Consider the following 18,697-nt stretch of genomic DNA (forward strand, 5'->3'; position numbering starts at 1 on the left):
TAAGTCTTTTTGTAAAATTAAATAAATAAATATTTTTTATTTTTATTTAATTAAAAGGGTATTTTAGTAAAAGTGGTGATATACTATATATTTAAAAAAAATTAAATGCTGACGTGGAAAATAAATTCCACATGTCTTATTATTATTTGTCCATATTTTAAACGTATCGGTACGTATGAATTTATCATCGTACCGTAGCAAACACCTTTCATTAATTACACTTATTATTAGTTTATTAATTATTATTTTAATTGATAATCACTTTAATTAATTAAATAACTTTATTATATATACTACTTGTAGTTTTCTAATTAAATAACTTGTTCCGTTTTAGTTTTTGATTTTCTTTTCTCATTAATTTTTGTGGTTGGAATTGATTGATGAATTGAGTGGTTTGAAAAAAAATTTTCAAAATTACAAATTGGGATTTATTTGAATATTTTTTTAATTTACAAAAAAAAAATTATCATAGTTTAGTGGTTTGATTTAATTAACTAATTTATAAAGTTACAAAAATGGTAAATCCTAATATGATTATACTATGATGATTATGGTAATTATACAAGTTTTATTAAAATTAAAGTCACATTTTTTTATATTTTAGTAACATTTTTTAGTAATACTTTTTAAAAAATATTATTTAACAATAAAAAAATGTTACCTTAATTTTAGTCATACTTTCTAAAATACTATAATTATAGTAGTCATCATAACATAATTATACTAGAATGACCTTAAAAAAATAGTTAACATTAATCAAGATAACATAATTAAATTTCTCTAATTAAAATTAAACAACTAAAAAAAATATTCAATTCTCTAATAATTGAAGATTGGCTAGAACCTAGAATTCACTCACTTAACAAGACAAAATAAAAAAGAATCTTGTTTGGTACATAGTTGTCCACTTGGCCTCACATTTTTCACATTTGAAAATGGGCATCCAGCTAGGGACATTAACTCATCTCCCTTTGCATGAGTGAACCATATTCTATATACAGTTATTGGTTCTTAACTCCTTAATATCGTTGATTAACTAGTACCATACATGTCTTTTTTAGCTTCGGTTCTAGTAATGCCTTCGACTCAACATGCCCCTTCTAACTTAAAGAGACCCTCTGTAAATTTTGCTCCTAGCATTTGGCATGACACTTTTCTGAAATATGTTGATTCCAAATTTTTGGTATGTTATTTAATTTTGTATATGCATATACATATATGATAAACTATGAGTATTGTTATATCTATATTATCGTGGTATCTCTTTTTGAATTTTTACGCATATTCAAAATATGGATTAGTATCTGATCTAATACTTCTATGCAAGAGACTCAAAATATTGCTCCGGTGAGTGTAGTAATAGTAGCAGTGTGTAAACTGTAAAGTGAATAATTATAAGTAGTTTTAAGTTTAACAAGAATAATAGTTACATGAGATCCCTAGTTATATAACTTTTTTTTTTGTTATTAAAGTTATCTATAATTCTATATGGTATTTCTAAGGGGAAAAAAAAAGATTTTCAGTAGGTATGTGTGAGATAGTCCAACAACAATTACCAAATTTAATTAAGTTGACCAAACTTGATAAAAGTCATTGGTGTGCATAAATTACACCCTTTCTTTTTGGCATGTTTCTTTTTTATCGTTGTTCTTCTATTACTGCTATTGTTGTTGCGTTTTTTTATTCTTCTTTTTCATGTTTTTACTATTATTGCAGTTTTTTTTTATTTTTTTTCTTTGTCTAATTTTTTTTAATTTTTATTCTTTTTAAAAGGGTGAAAATAAGAAAAATTATGAGAAAATAAAACAAAAAAAAAGAGAAGACGAAGAAGAAAGAGAAGATAACGACGATGATGAAGAAGAGGAAGAAAAAAATTTTGAATTGTGTAAAATTTATCCAGGAAAATAGCATTGAGACTTTTCAAACATTACATGAGAAATTTCTAAATTTTGACACCAAAATTTTTTAACAGTGATACAAAAAATTTTTAACTAATTAAAAATTATCAAAACAAAAATAATACCAAAATATTTCAACTATAATACTAAAATTTCTCTCAACATATTTTCTTCTTCTTTTACCTCTTTTTTTCTTCAGATTTTATCTTTTTTTTTTTCTCTTAACATGTTTTTCATTTTTCTTATATTTTATTATTGATATAAAAATTTTTTCTGTATCTTCTTATATTTTACTTTCAAAATAGAAGATTTTATCTAAACAAATTTATTTAAAAGTTAAGTTATATACTCTTAACATCTAAACTATGATGCATTGATATTGACACGGACACGGGACACCACACTGTTGGGAATAATACACAATTTCTCATTGAGAAAATACTTTTCACAGAGAAATAAAATAGACACAATCACAATACAAGAATTTAACGTGAAAAACCCCAATTACTGGAGAAAAAAATCACGGCCGTTGTCAAATGACAACTAGAGAATATCACTATGTGAAAATTGTTACAACACATAGACTTCTTTCTCTCTAACACCGGCACCCCAGTACACCCACACTCTCAAAGCTAATATTTAACTACACCTCACAACACTTTCTAATCAAAGAGTATAGAGGAAAAGAAAAGTCAGATACAAGCTTTAAGTGTTTCCGACTGGTGCAAAAAATATGGAGAACTTAGCCTCATATTTATAGCCTAAGCCACCCACTCCATTTGCTATCCTAAGCAATGTGGGACTAATTCAACCAAATCCTAACAATCTCCACCTTGATTGAAATAGTCACACATCTTCAGCTTCCATAGTCAATACCGATAATTCTTTGCTGCCATTGTCTATACCGACAATCATAGTTCAAAGAACTATCATACTCCACCATGAAAGTATACTCACTTGGAATTAGACCACTCCAAGCATTTCGCCTTGGTACAGATCGAAACCTTGCTGAAAATTCATGGTGCAACTTCCAAATTGGCTTTTCCTGAAAGTTCTTCAACTATCGACATAACTCCGCCACACACCTTGCATCTCAACGCCAACCAATGCCCGTGTGCAATTGTGGACCCGATTGCCACAACTTATCCTTATCCATGGCAGTGCGGCAATACCATGAGGATACTTCTTATCTTCTAGAGAACATCATCTTCTCTCATAGAGAGAGCAATATTGCAAGTATCAGATTGAGAGCCTTTTTCTGAAACCGCATTACCTGGACAATTTCTCTTTACATGTCCAGACTTTCCACATTTCCAGCATGTTACACTCTTTCCACGATTTTCTTTTCCATAATTGTCACTTCTAGCTACAAGCGCCAAATCTGATGAAGTGCTACCCTCATTTTTCATTCTTCTTTCTTCAGCAATGAGCTTACTGGCAACTTCTTCAAAATTCAGAGTTTCCTTCCCATACATTAAAATAGGTTTGATATACTCATAAGAAGAAGGAAGAGACAATATGAGCCTCAGTGCCTTATCTTCATCATCAATTTTCACTCCAATTGCCTCTAATTCAGAGACAATACCATTGATAGCACTAAGATGGTTGGAGATTTTCACATTGTGATCCATGCGTAGATTATGGAACTGCTCATTCAATAACAACCGATTTGAGATGCCCTTTGCCTGATACAACCCTTCGAGTTTATCCCAAAGTTCCTTGGCTGTTTTCATTCCTTGCACATTTGCAAGAACATTCTTAGCCAAACACAGGCGAATAGCACTTGCAGCTCTCAAATCTAGTTCTTCCCATTCTTCATCCTTCATACCAGAGATCTTCTCCTTCAACGCCTTGTGCAAACCTGATTGTATCAACACATCCTTGACTTGTATTTGCCACAAGCCAAAATTGATTCTTCCATTAAATTTCTCTATTTCAAGCTTCACAACACTTGAATATCTTGACATTGTTGCAACCGTATACTGGAATAGTATAACTCAACTGTAGACCGTGCACTAGGAAGGGTCCCCAGGAAAGAGAGGTGGGTCACAATGGACACACTTAAATACCAAGTCTTTCCTTAGCCAGAACCTTTCTAAACTGCACTTTCACAGTGTCACACTGCCTTCCAGCAACAACAACAGCAACCAAAGATCAACCTCAAGCCACAGGACAAAATTCTTTTCTGATGTGGAAGGTCAGACTAGGCTGCAACCACAGAGCATACTAAGAATAAATCTCACCGAACCTGGCTCTGATATCACATGTTGGGAATAATACACCATTCTCCCTTGAGAAAATACCTTTCACAGAAAAATAAAATAGACACAATCACAACACAAGAATTTAACGTGAAAAACCCCAATTACTGGAGAAAAAAACCACGGCCGTTGTCAAATGACAACCAGAGAATATCACTATGTGAAAATTGTTACAACACATAGACTTCTTTCTCTATAACACCGGTACCCTAGTACACCCACACTCTCAAAGCAAATATTTAACTACACCTCACAACACTTTCTAATCAAAGAGTATAGAGGAAAAGAAAAGTCAGATACAAGCTTTAAGTGTTTCCGACTGGTGCAAAAAATATGGAGAACTTAGCCTCATATTTATAACCTAGGCCACCCACTCCATTTGCTATCCTAAGCAATGTGGGACTAATTCAACCGAATCCTAACACACACGACACGTGACACACCGACACACGAATTTTAAAATCTTACATGACATGGGGACACGCATACATATAAAATATAAAGTAATTTTTAGATAAATCATAATAATATTTTGATATTTTATTAATATTAAAATATAAATTAAAATTTTTTATTATTTTTAATATCTTATTTTAATTATATCACGTATTTAAAATATTTTTGTTTTAATAAATAATAATATATACTATATCTAAATTTATTTTAAGAATATATGTTAAGAAAAAGACCGAACACGTGATGGTATTTAGGTGTGTCCACAAAATTTTTTTTTTATTTTTTATTAAAACACGGTTAGACACAACAGACACATATGTCGAACGAATGTCGATAAATATCGTGTTCTAAATGTGTCCGATATATAGACACAACAACTCATCAAAATGTCCGTGCTTCATAGCATCAAAACAACAAATTGTATGACAACATACTGTGGACTATCGTTTGCATTGAAAATTAATTAGTGTTTTGGATCCGTTTCCAAATCACAAAACTAGTGAGTGACAATTATGTCTCTTGCTACTGCTACAAATGATGATCAATATTTATCATCTGATATAGCACGACCTTGTGCAAATTTTCGACCCAGTATTTAGGGGCGATTTGTTCCGTCAATAATGTGACAATTCACTGATTCTTTTCATAAATAAAAAAAAAATATATTTTCTCAAACACCATTTTCAAATTTTAATTCTCTAAAAATAATTTTTTTTAGAGTAAGTTCGCTGCGCCTCGGCAAACTCTATAAAAATTATAGAGTTTGCTTTACTCTGGCGAACTCTCTTCAAATTTTTTGAATCCCACGTTTTTAATCTATTTTAATCCATTATCATCATCTCCAAATAGTATATAAATCTATAAACAGTATATAGGAGTACACAAAAATACACTAACAACAAGCATGACTTCTTCAAAAAAATTTTTAATTATAAATTAAAAAAATAAGTCATATTTAACAATGACAACCATTATCATCGTCTCTAGAAATACACAGGTGCACCAAAATAAGCCATATTTAATAAAGATTTTTTAAAGATTTTTTTCTAAAATAAAATAAAAAATTTTATTATTTCCCTAAACATGATTTTTGGACTTTAATTTCGATTTTTTGCCTTACTCTCCCCGAACTCCCCTTAAAGTTTTAAACACGCACGTTTTTTAATCCATATCATCGTTTCTAAGAGAGTATATAGATTTACAAACAGTATATAGGAGTACAAAAAAATACACAAACAATAAGTATGACTTTTTCAAGGATTTTTTTTAATTGTAAATTAAGAAAAACAAGCTGTATTTAACAACAATAACCATTATTATCGTCTCCAAAAATATACGGGTACACCGGAATAAGCCATATTTAACAAAGATTTTTTTTATTAAAAAAAAAATATTTCCCAAAAATAAAATACGACTTATTTAATGCATTTGTTTTTTTTTATTTTGGGAGCTATAAAGAGTCATAATTTATCTTTAATTTAATGCATTTGTTTTTTTTATTTTGTACTTTTTAATTATTGTTGAAATAAACAAGTGATTTTAGATAGAGTAAATATATAATTATAGATGTTATATATATAAATTGGCTCGGCTAGATAGACAATAGAAATGATAAATAATGAGATGGAAATTTAGCCTAATGAAGATAAAAAAAAAAAACAACACCACTCAAAATACTTAAACAAAAAATCTCATTCAGTTATTCTAAAATTTTAACCATCTCCTATATATACTGTAATTTACTAAATTAATTTACCAAATTAACATCTTCTTCTCCAAATCCTCTGCCGTCACCCCTTCATCAACCATTCTTCTTCACCGACGTCAATCTCCTTCTCATTGGACATCATTATCACCTCCTGGGTTCATCATGCCATCGCCGCTTCACCAACCACCCCATTCGCCGGCGCCACTCTCTCCCTCACCGAAAATAGAAGTCATCGCAGGTCTCCTCCTCACTGTCGTGGGATCGTCATCAAACAACCATTCACGTAGTTATTAAAATAATCATCTGGCTACTTAGTGAAATGATCATCCAACATTTGTTAATTGTATATATTTAAATCGAATTGTACAAAATAACCATTCAATTAAGAATTAAAATAACTATATCCATACCTAGTGAATTGAACATCATCACATTTGCGAGGTGGAGAGAGTTGACGGCGAGGCGTGGAGGCAGGGGAGGAGATTCGGCGACGAAGCTGCCATGCAACGACAACTTCGGCTAGGCGAGGTTGCGAATTTGCTCCATGGACTTCGAACCCGAACGTGCAGCGGCCAGAGATGGAAAAGGAAGAGGAGCCAAATCCTTAGGAGGAAAGGCGGCGTCAATGAGGTGCGGCACAGCAGCAGCAACGGTGCAACGGGAAGGACAAATGATGGGAAATTTTTTTTTTGTGACGGACAGATGATGGGAATAACGTGCATCTCGCGCGGCGCGAGAGGAGGCGGTGACGACATGACGGAAGTAGGCGGCGGCGTTGAGACTTGTTGGGGCGGCAGCAAGGTCTAGGTGACGGGAAAGAAAACGCGTGTGTTAACGCAATGTGAAAGTGTGAGAGGTACATAGTGTGAATGTATTTAATTGCTAATTCTAATTTTTTAAATTAATCTTTTTTTTAATTCATTGCTCATTTTAGAAAAGTATATGGAACCAAAATGTGACCAGCCAAAAAGTAAACAAAACCGTTTAATTAAAATCACTTTTTGAATAATATGTTTGAAAACCGCTCCTGAGATCACGGAGCACAAACCAAAACCCGATTTTTCATGGAACCCAAATACATTTTGGCTGATTTTTGGCTGATATGCTTTTGGTTCCCTAGTTGTTCTCTTATTTTTTTGGGGAATGATAGGTAAATAATGACTAATTTGAACAACATGAACAACTATCAATCAAATAAGAATACACTACACCCTAATTTAATGCTACTAATTAAATTTAAGATTAATTTACTCTTTTAACCTTATTAATTCATATTATTCACACATTGTTCAAAAATGTTGTTGGTTACCTATATTTTTCCTATTTTTTTATACTTTTTCCATATCAAATTATGAATATTAAGTTAAATACGATAACTTTGTGCTATTGTCTCTCGAGCATACTCTTTTAGAGGAGTTTACTATTATATTCATAGGAATGATCGATTAATTTATGTTTTTACAATTTGATTTTTTAAACTGAGTTTTGAGTGTGTTATTAGTTACTTAAATTAAACACTTTTTGATGAGTGATTACTTGAAAATAATAAAAACAAAAAAACTAGTTCGATGTTTATATATCTTTATAAAGCAGAGGAGAGCATATTTATGTTTCACCAAGACATCCGAACAATAAATCTTTGATTCTAACTTACGTATGCAATTTGTAGTTTTAGTTTTACTTTGAAATTTTTGTAATAGTTTTAGCAAAACAGGACGTAGCAGATGACAATACGAAGCAACAAGCTCAAAAGCTGAGAGAGGAAGTGAAGGTGCAGCTCTCTTCAAATAATGATATTTTACAAAAATTAAATATCATTGATTCAATTCAACGTTTAGATATATCTTATCATTTTGAACATGAAATTGAGAAAGCAATCAATCAAATCTACATTAACTTTACCAACAATAACTTCGTTATCCCAAAAGAGGGTGGAATTCACTTTTACGCATTACTCTTTCGTTTGCTCAGACAAAAAGGATATCAAATTTCATCAGGTATGTAATATTATAATAATATAGTACTTTAATTTATTAGCAAATTTAGTAATTACTTTTGGTATTCACTCCTCGTATCCTTACTCTAAGTTAAATGTATAAATTTGATTGGATAATATATGATAATAAACAAATTATTTTTAGTGTTAATTTATCAAACTAAACTAAGTATTTATGTACGTCAAATACCCAAATGTTATAGATTCATGATAGTTAATATGTGTGAATAACAGATATATTTAACAAATTCAAGAACAGTGAAGGAAGATTCAAAGAAATAATTGCTCAAGATGTCAAAGGAATATGGAGTTTGTATGAGGCTGCACAATTGAGGGTTCATGAAGAAGCTATATTAGAGGAAGCAAATGATTTCACATACACTGAACTAAAGTCCATCACCAATCAGTTGAGTGAATCTCTTGCTGTGCAAATCAACCAGAGCTTAAAACAACCTCTTCACAAGGCAGTTCCAAGGATAGGGACAAGGTCATATATGTCTTTTTACGAAGAAGATCCTTATCATAACAAATCTCTGTTAACCTTTGCAAAATTAGATTTCAACATGCTACAGAAATTGCATCAAAATGAAGTTGGCGATATCACCAAGTAAGTCCTATTATATTTGGAACAAACCCATGTACATTAGGAAATAGCCTTGAGTTCTGCTGATAATGCAGAACAAGAACTAGAAACGAAAACAGAAAGAACTAAGAAGAGAGAAAAATGAATTCAATGCAAGTAGTTATGTGTACAATACAACTCTTATGAAATTATCACTTCTCTCCTTTACTACAAAAGATTGCTATTTGAGCGATTTGTCCAGCTCATCGATAATACATACCTTGATGATGGACTAAAAATAAAAAAAAAATTGCTAAATATACTTATAATTTTTTTTTACAACAGAAAATTTTGAAGAAAGGGGAGTGATTCCTTAAAATTTTTGTTTATTAAATTATAATATATATTATTACAGGTGGTGGAAAAATGGTGAGTTTTCGACAAAGATTCCTTATGCAAGAGAAAGAGTGGTTGAAGCATATTTTTGGCCATTAGCCATATCCTCTGATCCAAACTATAGCACTGCAAGAATGTTGATAACCAAATTGACTGTATGCATCTCTTTTCTTGATGATACTTATGATGCCTATGCTACACTTCAAGAACTTGAGCTCTTCACACAGGCAATCCAAAGGTTGATTGACTAACTAACAAAGTCTTATAACCAATTTTATTACATCTAAAAAAAACTACATAATTAATTTTATTGTAATCTATTGTAGCAATTCCTATGTATTATTCCAATGTCATGTAGTTCTTTTGTATAATGTTTAGGAGTCATAGTTTTTGAATCATAAGAAGTTATAACTTTTTTTTTTGTCTTCTTTCAATGCACTCGTTTTTTTATTTTATATTCTTTAATTATTACTGATATAAATAGAAAATTTTAAATATAATAAAATATAATTATAGATGTTTCAAATATAAAATTATAAATGTTAAGTTAAATAAGATAATTTTGTATTATTGTCTTTTTAGTATTACTCGTTCTTTTATTCTATGTTATTATTATCTATATAAGTTTTTTTTCAGGTGGGACATTAGTCCCATTAAATCTCTTCCGGAATGCATGAAAGTGGTATTTAATACAATTTTAGAAGTATGGAAGGAAATTGAGTCAGTGACTTCAAAGGATGAAAATTCAAGTTTGGTGTTACAACATATTAAACAAGAGGTAGCCCTCTAGTTCCTTAATATTTTTAAAAATTAAATATATCATGATTAATAACCTTAAAATAGTTAACTAATTATTAATTGGTTTCTAAATTGTACTTGCAGTTTTTTAACTTGGCACAAGCCTACTTGGTTGAAGCAAAATGGTGCCATAGAGGCTATATTCCAACATATGATGAGTATAAGGTTAATGGAGCTATATCTTCTACCTTGCCACTTCAGATCATAGCTTTTCTTGGTTTGGCAGGATTTGCAACAAAAGAAGTGTTTGATTGGGTAATGAGTGATACGAAAATTGTAAAAGCTGTGTCACTTATTGGCAGACTCATGGATGATATGGCCTCACATAAGGTATTTAATTTGTTTACTTTGACAAAAATATATGTTTAATTAATAATGGGTATGTCTGAAATTTTTGTTATCTTTTCTTAATATTACTAGCATGAACTTCAAACTTTTTTGGTTAGTTCATTAATTGTAATTAACAGCTAATGGATGTTTTCATATATTTAGGTAGTGATTTTATTTCAACCTATGAAGTACGGACACTTTGCTGAGTTGCTGTGTCTGTGTGTCGGACACATTTCGGATATGATACTCACTGACACTCGTCCGACAAGCGTGTCTGTTGTGTCCAATCCTGTCCTAATAAAAATAAAAAAATTCTTCTCCATACACGCTTGAACACACTTAAATACCACCACGTGTTAGTGTGTCCAATCTTATTTTTAACATGTATTCTTAAAATAAATTTAGAAATAGTATATATTATTATTTATTAAAACAAAAATATTTTAAATACTTTATATAATTAAAATAAGACATTAAAAATAATTAAAAAATTAATTTATATTTTAATATCAATAAAATATCAAAATATTATTATGATTTATTTAAAAAATACTTTATAATTTATATGTATGCGTGTCCTCGTGTCTTATAAGATTTTAAAACTCATATGTCGACGTGTCCCATATCGTGTCATGTCGTGTCCTGTGTCCGTGTCCGTATCAATATCAGTGCATCATAGATTATTCCAACTATTTCTTTTTGTTAATTTAGTGATAATAATGTGGAAGAGAATTGAAATTAATTTTACATCCTTTTTCATTCTAAATAATTCCTATAATTTCTTTAAGATTTTAATTAGTTTATGAATTTTAACCTTTTAACTAATGACCAAATAGATAATTCTCATTAATATTTGATAACAAAATAATTGTAATGACTATTGAAAAATATTATTTGTTTAATTTGTTTTCTTGCATTAGTTAAATTATTGTTTATTATCGTTATGTGTGTGAATATAGAGTTTTTATATGAATTAAAGCATTTAGGATTACTTCAAATATAAAAATGATCACAAATAAATTAATCAAGTCAAATTATTTTGAGATATATATGCGAAATATTTTCAGGAAATATTAGGATTAGTAAGTTGATAAAAAATTTCAAATTAAAATAATTTATAGAGCTATTAATTAAAATTAAGGCACTAATGACAAGGAAATAAATTTTGAAGATGACACATGTAACTATGGAAGTGTAAAAGTTATTTGTACTCTCTTCAGTAAAATTTTTGTCTAATTAGCTTTTTTGGATTTGTTTTATTTATATAGTTTGAGCAGCAAAGAGAACATGTTGCTTCTGCTGTTGAATGTTGTATGAAACAATACGATTTTTCTCAAGAAGAGGCCAATAAACTCATTCTAAAGGAGATCATAGATTATTGGAAGGATATAAACGAAGAATGTCTCAAATCAAATAATATCCCAAGACCTGTGCTTGATTCTATTGTTAATTTTGCCCGTATAATTGAGTTTACATACTCAAATTTTGAGGATAAATACACAAACACAGAACTGCTAAGAGAATATGTTGTTGAACTACTTTTGGATCCAATTGTCTTCTAGCAGTTGTATTAAAAAATATTGAATTATGGGTAGAGTTGCTGTGCAACTATAGTTATCCCAAGTTTATTGTAAGAGTTGTTGTCATATATATATAATTTTATCTTGTTATATAATTTTGCACAAATATTAAATTTCGTAATATAATATCAGTAAAAATAATTATCTTTTATATTAATTGTAAAAGAATAATTATAAAAAATAAATATAATTAAATAACTGTATAAAATATTTTAGGTGTTTGCTACGGTACGATTATAAATTCATATGTACCGATACGTTTAACATATGGACAAATAATAATAAGCCATGTGAAATTTATTTTCCACATCAACATTTAATTTTTTTAAATGAAAATATATATTATATCACTAATTTTACTAAAAGACCCTTATAATTTAATAAAAATAAAAAAAATATTTTTTATTTAATTTTTTAAAAGACTTAAATACCCTTTTTTTTTTTATGTTAGACAACAAATTACACTTTTAAATTAATCAAATGATTTAATTTTACTGTGTCAAAATTTAAAAAACAAAAACACATTTAATTATTTATCTATACTAAAAAAAATTATTTCAATTTTATTGACATTTTCCATGAACCCTAGTTAATCATTCATACAAAAAAAAAAATATTAAAACCGTACTAAAAAAATATCAAAATGTTCCTGGGTCACCCAACCTTCAAATCTCAGACTCACTGCCATAGTCTCTTCTTTGTCTCTTCTCCTTCACACTCGGCTCCGGATTTTCTTCGACAGCTCCCTTCTCCATCCTCTTCCTTCTTTTCCTCCACGGCGCCCTGCCAAGGTCACCGCAGTATTCGTCGCGCGCCTCACCCAGCCGAGGAGAACGTCGTCGCGTCAGAGAGCGTCGCCGTCTTCCTCGTTCCAGAGAGCATCGCCGTCTTTCTCGTTCTTCATCACCGTCGTCAGCCTCTCCCTTCCGGTAACTCCCCCTCTGTGATTTCTTTTAATTATTATAGCACTGTAGTGATTTCTGTAATTAATGGGATTTACTTTAATTTCTGTGATTTTATATTCGTTGTTGTTAATTTTATCAATTCTTGCTTTAATCCAAAGTCTGCCTTAATGTCTGCAATCAAGAAGACTAACATTCAATTTCTTTATGATTCATCAAGAATGGAGCAAAATGTAATAATCCTGGTTGGTTAATTACCTTGTGGTTGGTCTTGAACCAATCACCAATGAGCAAAGTGAAATCACCAGCAGGGTTTGGATAAGGGATTGGGATGACAGATCTGTGATAGATATTGAGTCCTCCAAATCCTCCAGCGGCTTTGTGAAATGCAGTTGATGGAAAGTAGGAAAAGGTGCCAATCTGATCCTTGGTTTAAAACTTGTATGTGTAGTTTGAGTTTGGAGGAATGGCACAGTTTGTTCCCAACACTCCATCTTGCCATGAGTTCTTCTTTTGCTTAATGCCATTCCTATATATGTTTTTTGCTTTTTTTTTTATTTGTGTTCAGAAAAATATTCCTGGCATTGTTGCTGCCTTGAATTATCTTCCCACCTATTTATGCCTTGTATAAATTTTATTAATCATGACCTAATAATGTGGTTTGACTATCATCATCTTATGCTTAATAAATTTACCTCTCTTGTACCAGCTATGCTTTAGGTCATCTCAAATTAATGTTGGAACTTGCAGTTTAAAGCATTATTTTGGGTTATCATCTTGTGGTTTGACTATTATCATCTTGTTTGTTATCTGCCATAAGCATGATCTGTTATTTTCTATACACACTTGTCTATTTAATTGCAGGCATTGGTGAAGATGATGGCTGTTTGATGTACCTATCATCGAATTACTGCAAGTGCCTATAATCTTTTAGATGTGGTTCTTTACCAAGCAACTTATGGTAATCATGTGAAGATTCTGTTATATTTGCTTCTCATGTAGTGTAGAAAGTAGAGTCTATCCATCATTATTGTTGCCAATGAACTTGTTCGAATTTTGCTTATTTAGGCCACAATATATCAGCAAAAGGCGGTCGATATAAATGAGAGGGAGCTTGGGCTTGATCATCCTGACACAATAAAAAGCTATGGGGACCTTTCTGTCTTTTACTATCGTATGCAACAATACGAGCTCGCTTTGAAGTAGGTTACAATGACTCTCCTCTTCAAAATGGTTTCGATGCCTATGCCATGAAGAATTTCTGTTGATTGTTGTATTCAGGGCACCAAAAAACTGTGACTCTTTTAATGCAGTGTGTCAGATCTTCTGGATTTTATAAGTCCCGAGCTTGATTCTAATGGAAATGAACAAGCTCAGAGAAAACAGCAGCGTGGGAAGGTTCTCTGCCAAATTTTTACATGGTGTTACCTTATATATTTGACATTAATTGCTTTATTGTTATAAACTGCTGCTACCTTTGTTTTGTAAAATTTTCTATTGTGTTGCCTCATTATGCAAGTTGTCGATTATATCTCTAATCTTTTAGATACTTCTACCAATAAGTGAACAAAACCTTCAACGTGAAAATGCACCAAGCAATGTGGGTGTTTTCTATAATGGCTTGGAATATGCTACTGGTACGGCAGAAAACAAAACAAAAGAAAGATCTGGCATGGTGGATTATGAAGTTATGAACGAAAATGGCAATAATGTCCCTATGTATAGTCCACCAGTGTCAAGTGAATCTATTCACCAGGAGGAGACATCATCAGATGAGGGCTGGCAAGAAGCCAATTCAAAAGGGCGATCTAGGAACACAGCGAATCACAAGCTTGGTCGCAAAGGATCTCATCTTTCAAAGCTGAGGACTAATGTTATCAGAGAAAGTCCACAGAAATCAAGTTCAAGAGTCTCTCAAAAGTATTATCTCCATCTAGGCAATCAGAGCCTGAAAACTTGGCTTTCATAGAAGATTCTGCCGGTCAACTAAGTCCAACAAAACCTATTAGAGTGTCTAAAAGTTCTGCTAGCCTAATACCATATGACACGTTCATGTCTTCTGGAACAAATTTTTCTTTTCTATTTAATAAAATAACAAAGGAATTGAACTATGTCCACATAATTAACAAGGTTTTTTTTTACTTTACACTCTGCATAAAGAAAAACAGAGAAAATACAATGAAAAGCCAGCATCTTAATTATATAATGATATATATTTTTTATAATTAAGATGAATGGTTAAAAATTATTGAAACATAAGGATATCGATACATTTTAAAATTCTTATTTGATTTATCCGTGATTTTTTTAACATAATTGACTGTGTGCTTTCATCATTGCTTTCTCATTTGAATTAATTAATTATGTAAAATACATTCATATTAACATCTTAATATTTGTTCATAAACGTTTATCACCATTCAATAATTCATATCTTCTAGGTGTCGTGAATAAAATAAACAAATGATAGCTTTACATGTCAAAGACCCTCTGCTCAAGTATAGTATACACCTATCCCCCGGTCAATTTTAAACATTTATTTTTCCTTTTCTAATTAAATAAAATAAATTTAGAGATGAGATAATTTTGTAAAAGAGAGGAGAGAGAGAGTTGAAAGAAAACAAAAAGAAGTCTTCATATACAAATCCATACATTTGATTTAGAAAGCAATCAACGATAGAAAAGGACTGTTGCGATTACAATAGTGTCACAATCTTTGGTATTGACCTACAAAATTTGTAATGAGAAAAATGAGTTTTTCTTTTCTTTTATTTTTGCAATGTGAAATTGGTTTCTCTTTATCTAAAGCTAAACTTTATATCACAAACCCTTTATAGACTTCGTACCAGCCATCGGATATCACATCAATCACACTACAACTTTTTTGTGAATGACTCGTATGAATCCACCTTTAGAGGTTGTTGAAGATTTGGATTTGTAACAATAAAATCTTTACATCAGGAATATATTGATGTACAAATGATTCTAATTTGCTATTTCTTGTATGTTTAACACGGTACTTTTGATGGTTGTACTAACCTTTTTTTGTACATTCATAAATTAATGTATCTAGACACAATTGTAACAATTTCTCAATGGTATCTAATTTAATTGTAATCCTATTACTATTATTAGGTTAGAGATTAGCAAATGCAGCAAATATTGGAGCACTGGGAGACAGAGCAGCACAAAAGAAACTTACTGCTTCCTTTACGGTGGAAAGTGCAGCCATTACACAAGCAGCTGATACATTGGCAATAAGAGTTCCAAATGGCATCCATTTAAACAACCCTGCCCTTCCTAATCCACGATGGTTGAGCCGAGCTAAGAACCATCGAATTCACATGCCTACAGGTCAAACCATGCAAGCGAACCATAACTCGGCACCACTTCCACCATTCTTGAACTTAGCCTTCACCAGTGCACCACTCACACCCCATAATATTCCTAAAATAACCAATATTGGCTGTTATATTCTTTCAACCTTCTAATAACTTGTACTGCAATATTTGTTTTTTAGAATTTATATAATTGATAAAACTTGTATTGCAATTTCAAGCAGTGAGATAGATTATTAGATTTCTGGCACTAATATACAAATGTTCTATTCATGTTAGGAGAAGGATGCAAAGGATATTGAGATTCTAAATATTAGATGGGAAATTTTTGAGCTGATGATGAGGTCTAATAAATTCTGAGCCATATCTTTTATATAAACTTTCTAGTAGTTTTTGAGCAACTAATATTCTTTTTATTTGATCGATGTCCAGATTTATATACACTGGATCGACTGAAATCACTCTAGATATAGCTCAAGACCTTCTCCAAACAGCTGATCAATATCTATTAGAAGGACTTAAGAGGCTCTGTGAATACACAATTGCAAAGGTGAGCTAGCAAGTCTTGCATATGGCTGCAGTAATATTAGATTATAGATACAGAAAGTGGCAAAACCACTATCCAAATAACCAAACCCACCACAACTTATGTATAATCCCTCACAATACCTAAACTTCGTGTTGGATTTAGACAACAAAGCCATTTAATTTTGCTAAAGCTGTTTGTTGCGGCCTATAATAATTGAAAGTCAAAAATAGTAACTGAGGTCTTCTTATCTGCCATCCTTGAGTAGTTAAGTTTGGCATTGACAGGGTTTAAAGTTTTTCCTTTTTCAGCCTCTACACACTCAACAAATAAATAAAAGAATGAATCAGAGATCTAACCAAAGCCAAGACCATCATAGGAAGTTTGTCTATAGGTATCCAAATCCATAATGTAATGGTTTCAATTTCTAGTTACACCACCCCCTTCTTCAAAGGCAACAAGAACACATCAAATTTGGGAATGCTTTTTCTTTTCTTTTCTGCTTAATCCAACAACGAGAGAAATTAAAGTGTTTAAAAGACTAAATAAACATGGAAAATCACATGAACTAGAACCTGAAACTTGTTACACATACATCATAAAATCGTCAACAATATTTGATTATTTGAAATTGATTGATGTTAACAAATTTAAAGAATAAACAAAACATCTTCCATGTTTTTAACCACCAATTAGGCATCAGTGTCTTAAGATTCAACCTTTATATCCAAATACATCCTTGTCAATTAGATTGTTCAGAAACAAGAATAATAATAATGCAATCACATACTTTAGTTCATACTATGCATTGTATTTATCTTTTTTAGCTCAAACGATGCAAAATTATTTGTAAAGAGACAAGAGGGCCAACACAAACATGCCACAAATTTTGAAGTCAAAGTCTTTCTTACAGAGAGGATGTTACCGGAAGGGAGAGGCTCACGACGGTGATGATGAACGAGGAAGACGGCGACGCCCTCTGACACGACAACGTTCTCCTCGGCTGGGTGAGGCGCGCAACGAATGATGTGGTGACAGGGCGCCGTGGAGGAAGCTTCTTCGTCTTCTTTACTGGAGAGAAGAGAGAGTGCGAAGAGAAGAGAGGGAGACAGAGAAGAGATACGAAGGTTCTGGGAGAAACCCAGGAAAAGAAAGAACAAAGTGATAATTTTTTTTTGTATTTTTTAAATTTATTTATTTTTTTTGGTATGAATGAATGATTAAGGTTTATGAAAGCTGTTAATAAGATTGAAATAATTTTTTTTAGTATAGATAAATGATTAAATGTGTTTTTGTTTTTGTTTTTTAAATTTTTAAAACTATAAAATTAAACAATTTAATTCAATTTAATTAATTTAAAAAGATAATTATTTAAAAAGAGTATTTAAGTCTTTTAAAAAATTAAATAAAAATTATTTTTTATTTTTATTAAATTATAAGGATATTTTAGTAAAATTAGTGATATAATATATATATATTTTTAAAAAGTTTAGATGTTGATGTGGAAAATAAATTCTACATGGCTTATTATTATTTGTCTATATTTTAAATATATCAGTACATATAAATTTATGATCGTACCATAACAAACACCAATATTTTATATTACTATTAGTATATTAAAATTATAGTTTTCGGACAAGTTTTACTCTAAGTTTAAAATTTCAAGAATTTCTTTAAATAGAGATTATGCTAATGAAAAAGTATAGGTAAACAATGTAAATATTGAACAACGTGAATAATAGTTTTAAAAAAAAGGTTAAATTAATTATTAAAATTAGATTATCAATTTATTAGAATAATCAATTTTTGAATTTAAATTATTAGGTTTAGACAACGTAACCTCCTCCGTCACATCACGTTCCCATTCCATCTCAATTCTTCTCCTTCTCCTCCTTCTCCAACTCACGTTTTCTCCTTCCACCACGTCCCGACGAAAACGGCAC

The 18,697-nt window shown here is 30.9% G+C and overlaps 2 protein-coding genes and 2 long non-coding RNA genes across 8 annotated transcripts; 3 read left to right on the top strand and 1 right to left on the bottom strand.

Moving 5' to 3' along the window:
* The first annotated feature begins 902 nt into the window (after positions 1–902).
* On the top strand, positions 903–12,080 carry LOC112770960 (probable terpene synthase 2). 2 transcript variants are annotated; one of them, XM_025815476.3, is made up of 7 exons: positions 903–1,183; positions 8,038–8,320; positions 8,554–8,926; positions 9,297–9,515; positions 9,914–10,055; positions 10,160–10,405; positions 11,674–12,080. In XM_025815476.3, exons 1-7 carry the CDS (start codon positions 1,049–1,051, stop codon positions 11,965–11,967), a joined length of 1,692 nt encoding a protein of 563 aa, XP_025671261.1. In that variant the 5' UTR covers positions 903–1,048; the 3' UTR covers positions 11,968–12,080. The 2 variants fall into 2 exon arrangements, with proteins under 2 accessions (XP_025671261.1, XP_072081407.1); XM_072225306.1 differs by lacking the exon at positions 11,674–12,080 and adding an exon at positions 10,568–10,844 and having other exon boundaries at positions 938–1,183.
* A 500-nt stretch (positions 12,081–12,580) lies between these two features.
* On the top strand, positions 12,581–14,998 carry LOC112772330 (protein REDUCED CHLOROPLAST COVERAGE 3). Of its 3 annotated transcripts, XM_072225307.1 has the most exons (6): positions 12,581–12,914; positions 13,108–13,299; positions 13,752–13,848; positions 13,956–14,089; positions 14,201–14,285; positions 14,434–14,998. In XM_072225307.1, exons 3-6 carry the CDS (start codon positions 13,822–13,824, stop codon positions 14,854–14,856), a joined length of 669 nt encoding a protein of 222 aa, XP_072081408.1. In that variant the 5' UTR covers positions 12,581–12,914; positions 13,108–13,299; positions 13,752–13,821; the 3' UTR covers positions 14,857–14,998. The 3 variants fall into 3 exon arrangements, 2 of the variants coding, with proteins under 2 accessions (XP_072081408.1, XP_072081409.1); XR_003187463.3 differs by lacking the exons at positions 14,201–14,285; positions 14,434–14,998 and having other exon boundaries at positions 13,956–14,141; XM_072225308.1 differs by lacking the exons at positions 12,581–12,914; positions 13,108–13,299 and having other exon boundaries at positions 13,657–13,848.
* Positions 14,999–15,505: 507 nt separating this feature from the next.
* LOC112773100 (uncharacterized) lies at positions 15,506–17,911 on the bottom strand. Of its 2 annotated transcripts, XR_011876225.1 has the most exons (3): positions 17,663–17,874; positions 16,090–16,334; positions 15,506–15,614 (listed from the first exon to the last, which is right to left on the bottom strand). It is a non-coding gene; the product is annotated as an uncharacterized lncRNA (long non-coding RNA). The 2 variants fall into 2 exon arrangements; XR_011876224.1 differs by lacking the exon at positions 15,506–15,614 and having other exon boundaries at positions 15,822–16,334; positions 17,663–17,911.
* Positions 16,332–17,801, top strand: LOC114925744 (uncharacterized). Its single transcript, XR_003815412.2, has 3 exons — positions 16,332–16,569; positions 16,658–16,775; positions 17,665–17,801. It is a non-coding gene; the product is annotated as an uncharacterized lncRNA (long non-coding RNA).
* Positions 17,912–18,697: the final 786 nt, after the last annotated feature.

This window comes from Arachis hypogaea, chromosome 18 (genome assembly GCF_003086295.3).
Source record: "Arachis hypogaea cultivar Tifrunner chromosome 18, arahy.Tifrunner.gnm2.J5K5, whole genome shotgun sequence".
Lineage (NCBI taxonomy): Eukaryota > Viridiplantae > Streptophyta > Magnoliopsida > Fabales > Fabaceae > Arachis > Arachis hypogaea.

What these genes read in the sequence shown, in the direction of transcription:
- LOC112770960 (XM_025815476.3), top strand. Translation starts at nt 1,049, where the DNA reads ATGTCTTTTTTAGCTTCGGTTCTAGTAATGCCTTCGACTCAACATGCC. An exon ending in ATGTTGATTCCAAATTTTTG is followed by an intron (nt 1,184 to 8,037) that starts GTATGTTATTTA and finishes TTAGCAAAACAG; the next exon opens with GACGTAGCAGATGACAATAC. An exon ending in TACAACATATTAAACAAGAG is followed by an intron (nt 10,056 to 10,159) that starts GTAGCCCTCTAG and finishes TTGTACTTGCAG; the next exon opens with TTTTTTAACTTGGCACAAGC.
- LOC112772330 (XM_072225307.1), top strand. Translation starts at nt 13,822, where the DNA reads ATGTGGTTCTTTACCAAGCAACTTATG. An exon ending in TCTTTACCAAGCAACTTATG is followed by an intron (nt 13,849 to 13,955) that starts GTAATCATGTGA and finishes TTGCTTATTTAG; the next exon opens with GCCACAATATATCAGCAAAA. An exon ending in CAATACGAGCTCGCTTTGAA is followed by an intron (nt 14,090 to 14,200) that starts GTAGGTTACAAT and finishes CTTTTAATGCAG; the next exon opens with TGTGTCAGATCTTCTGGATT.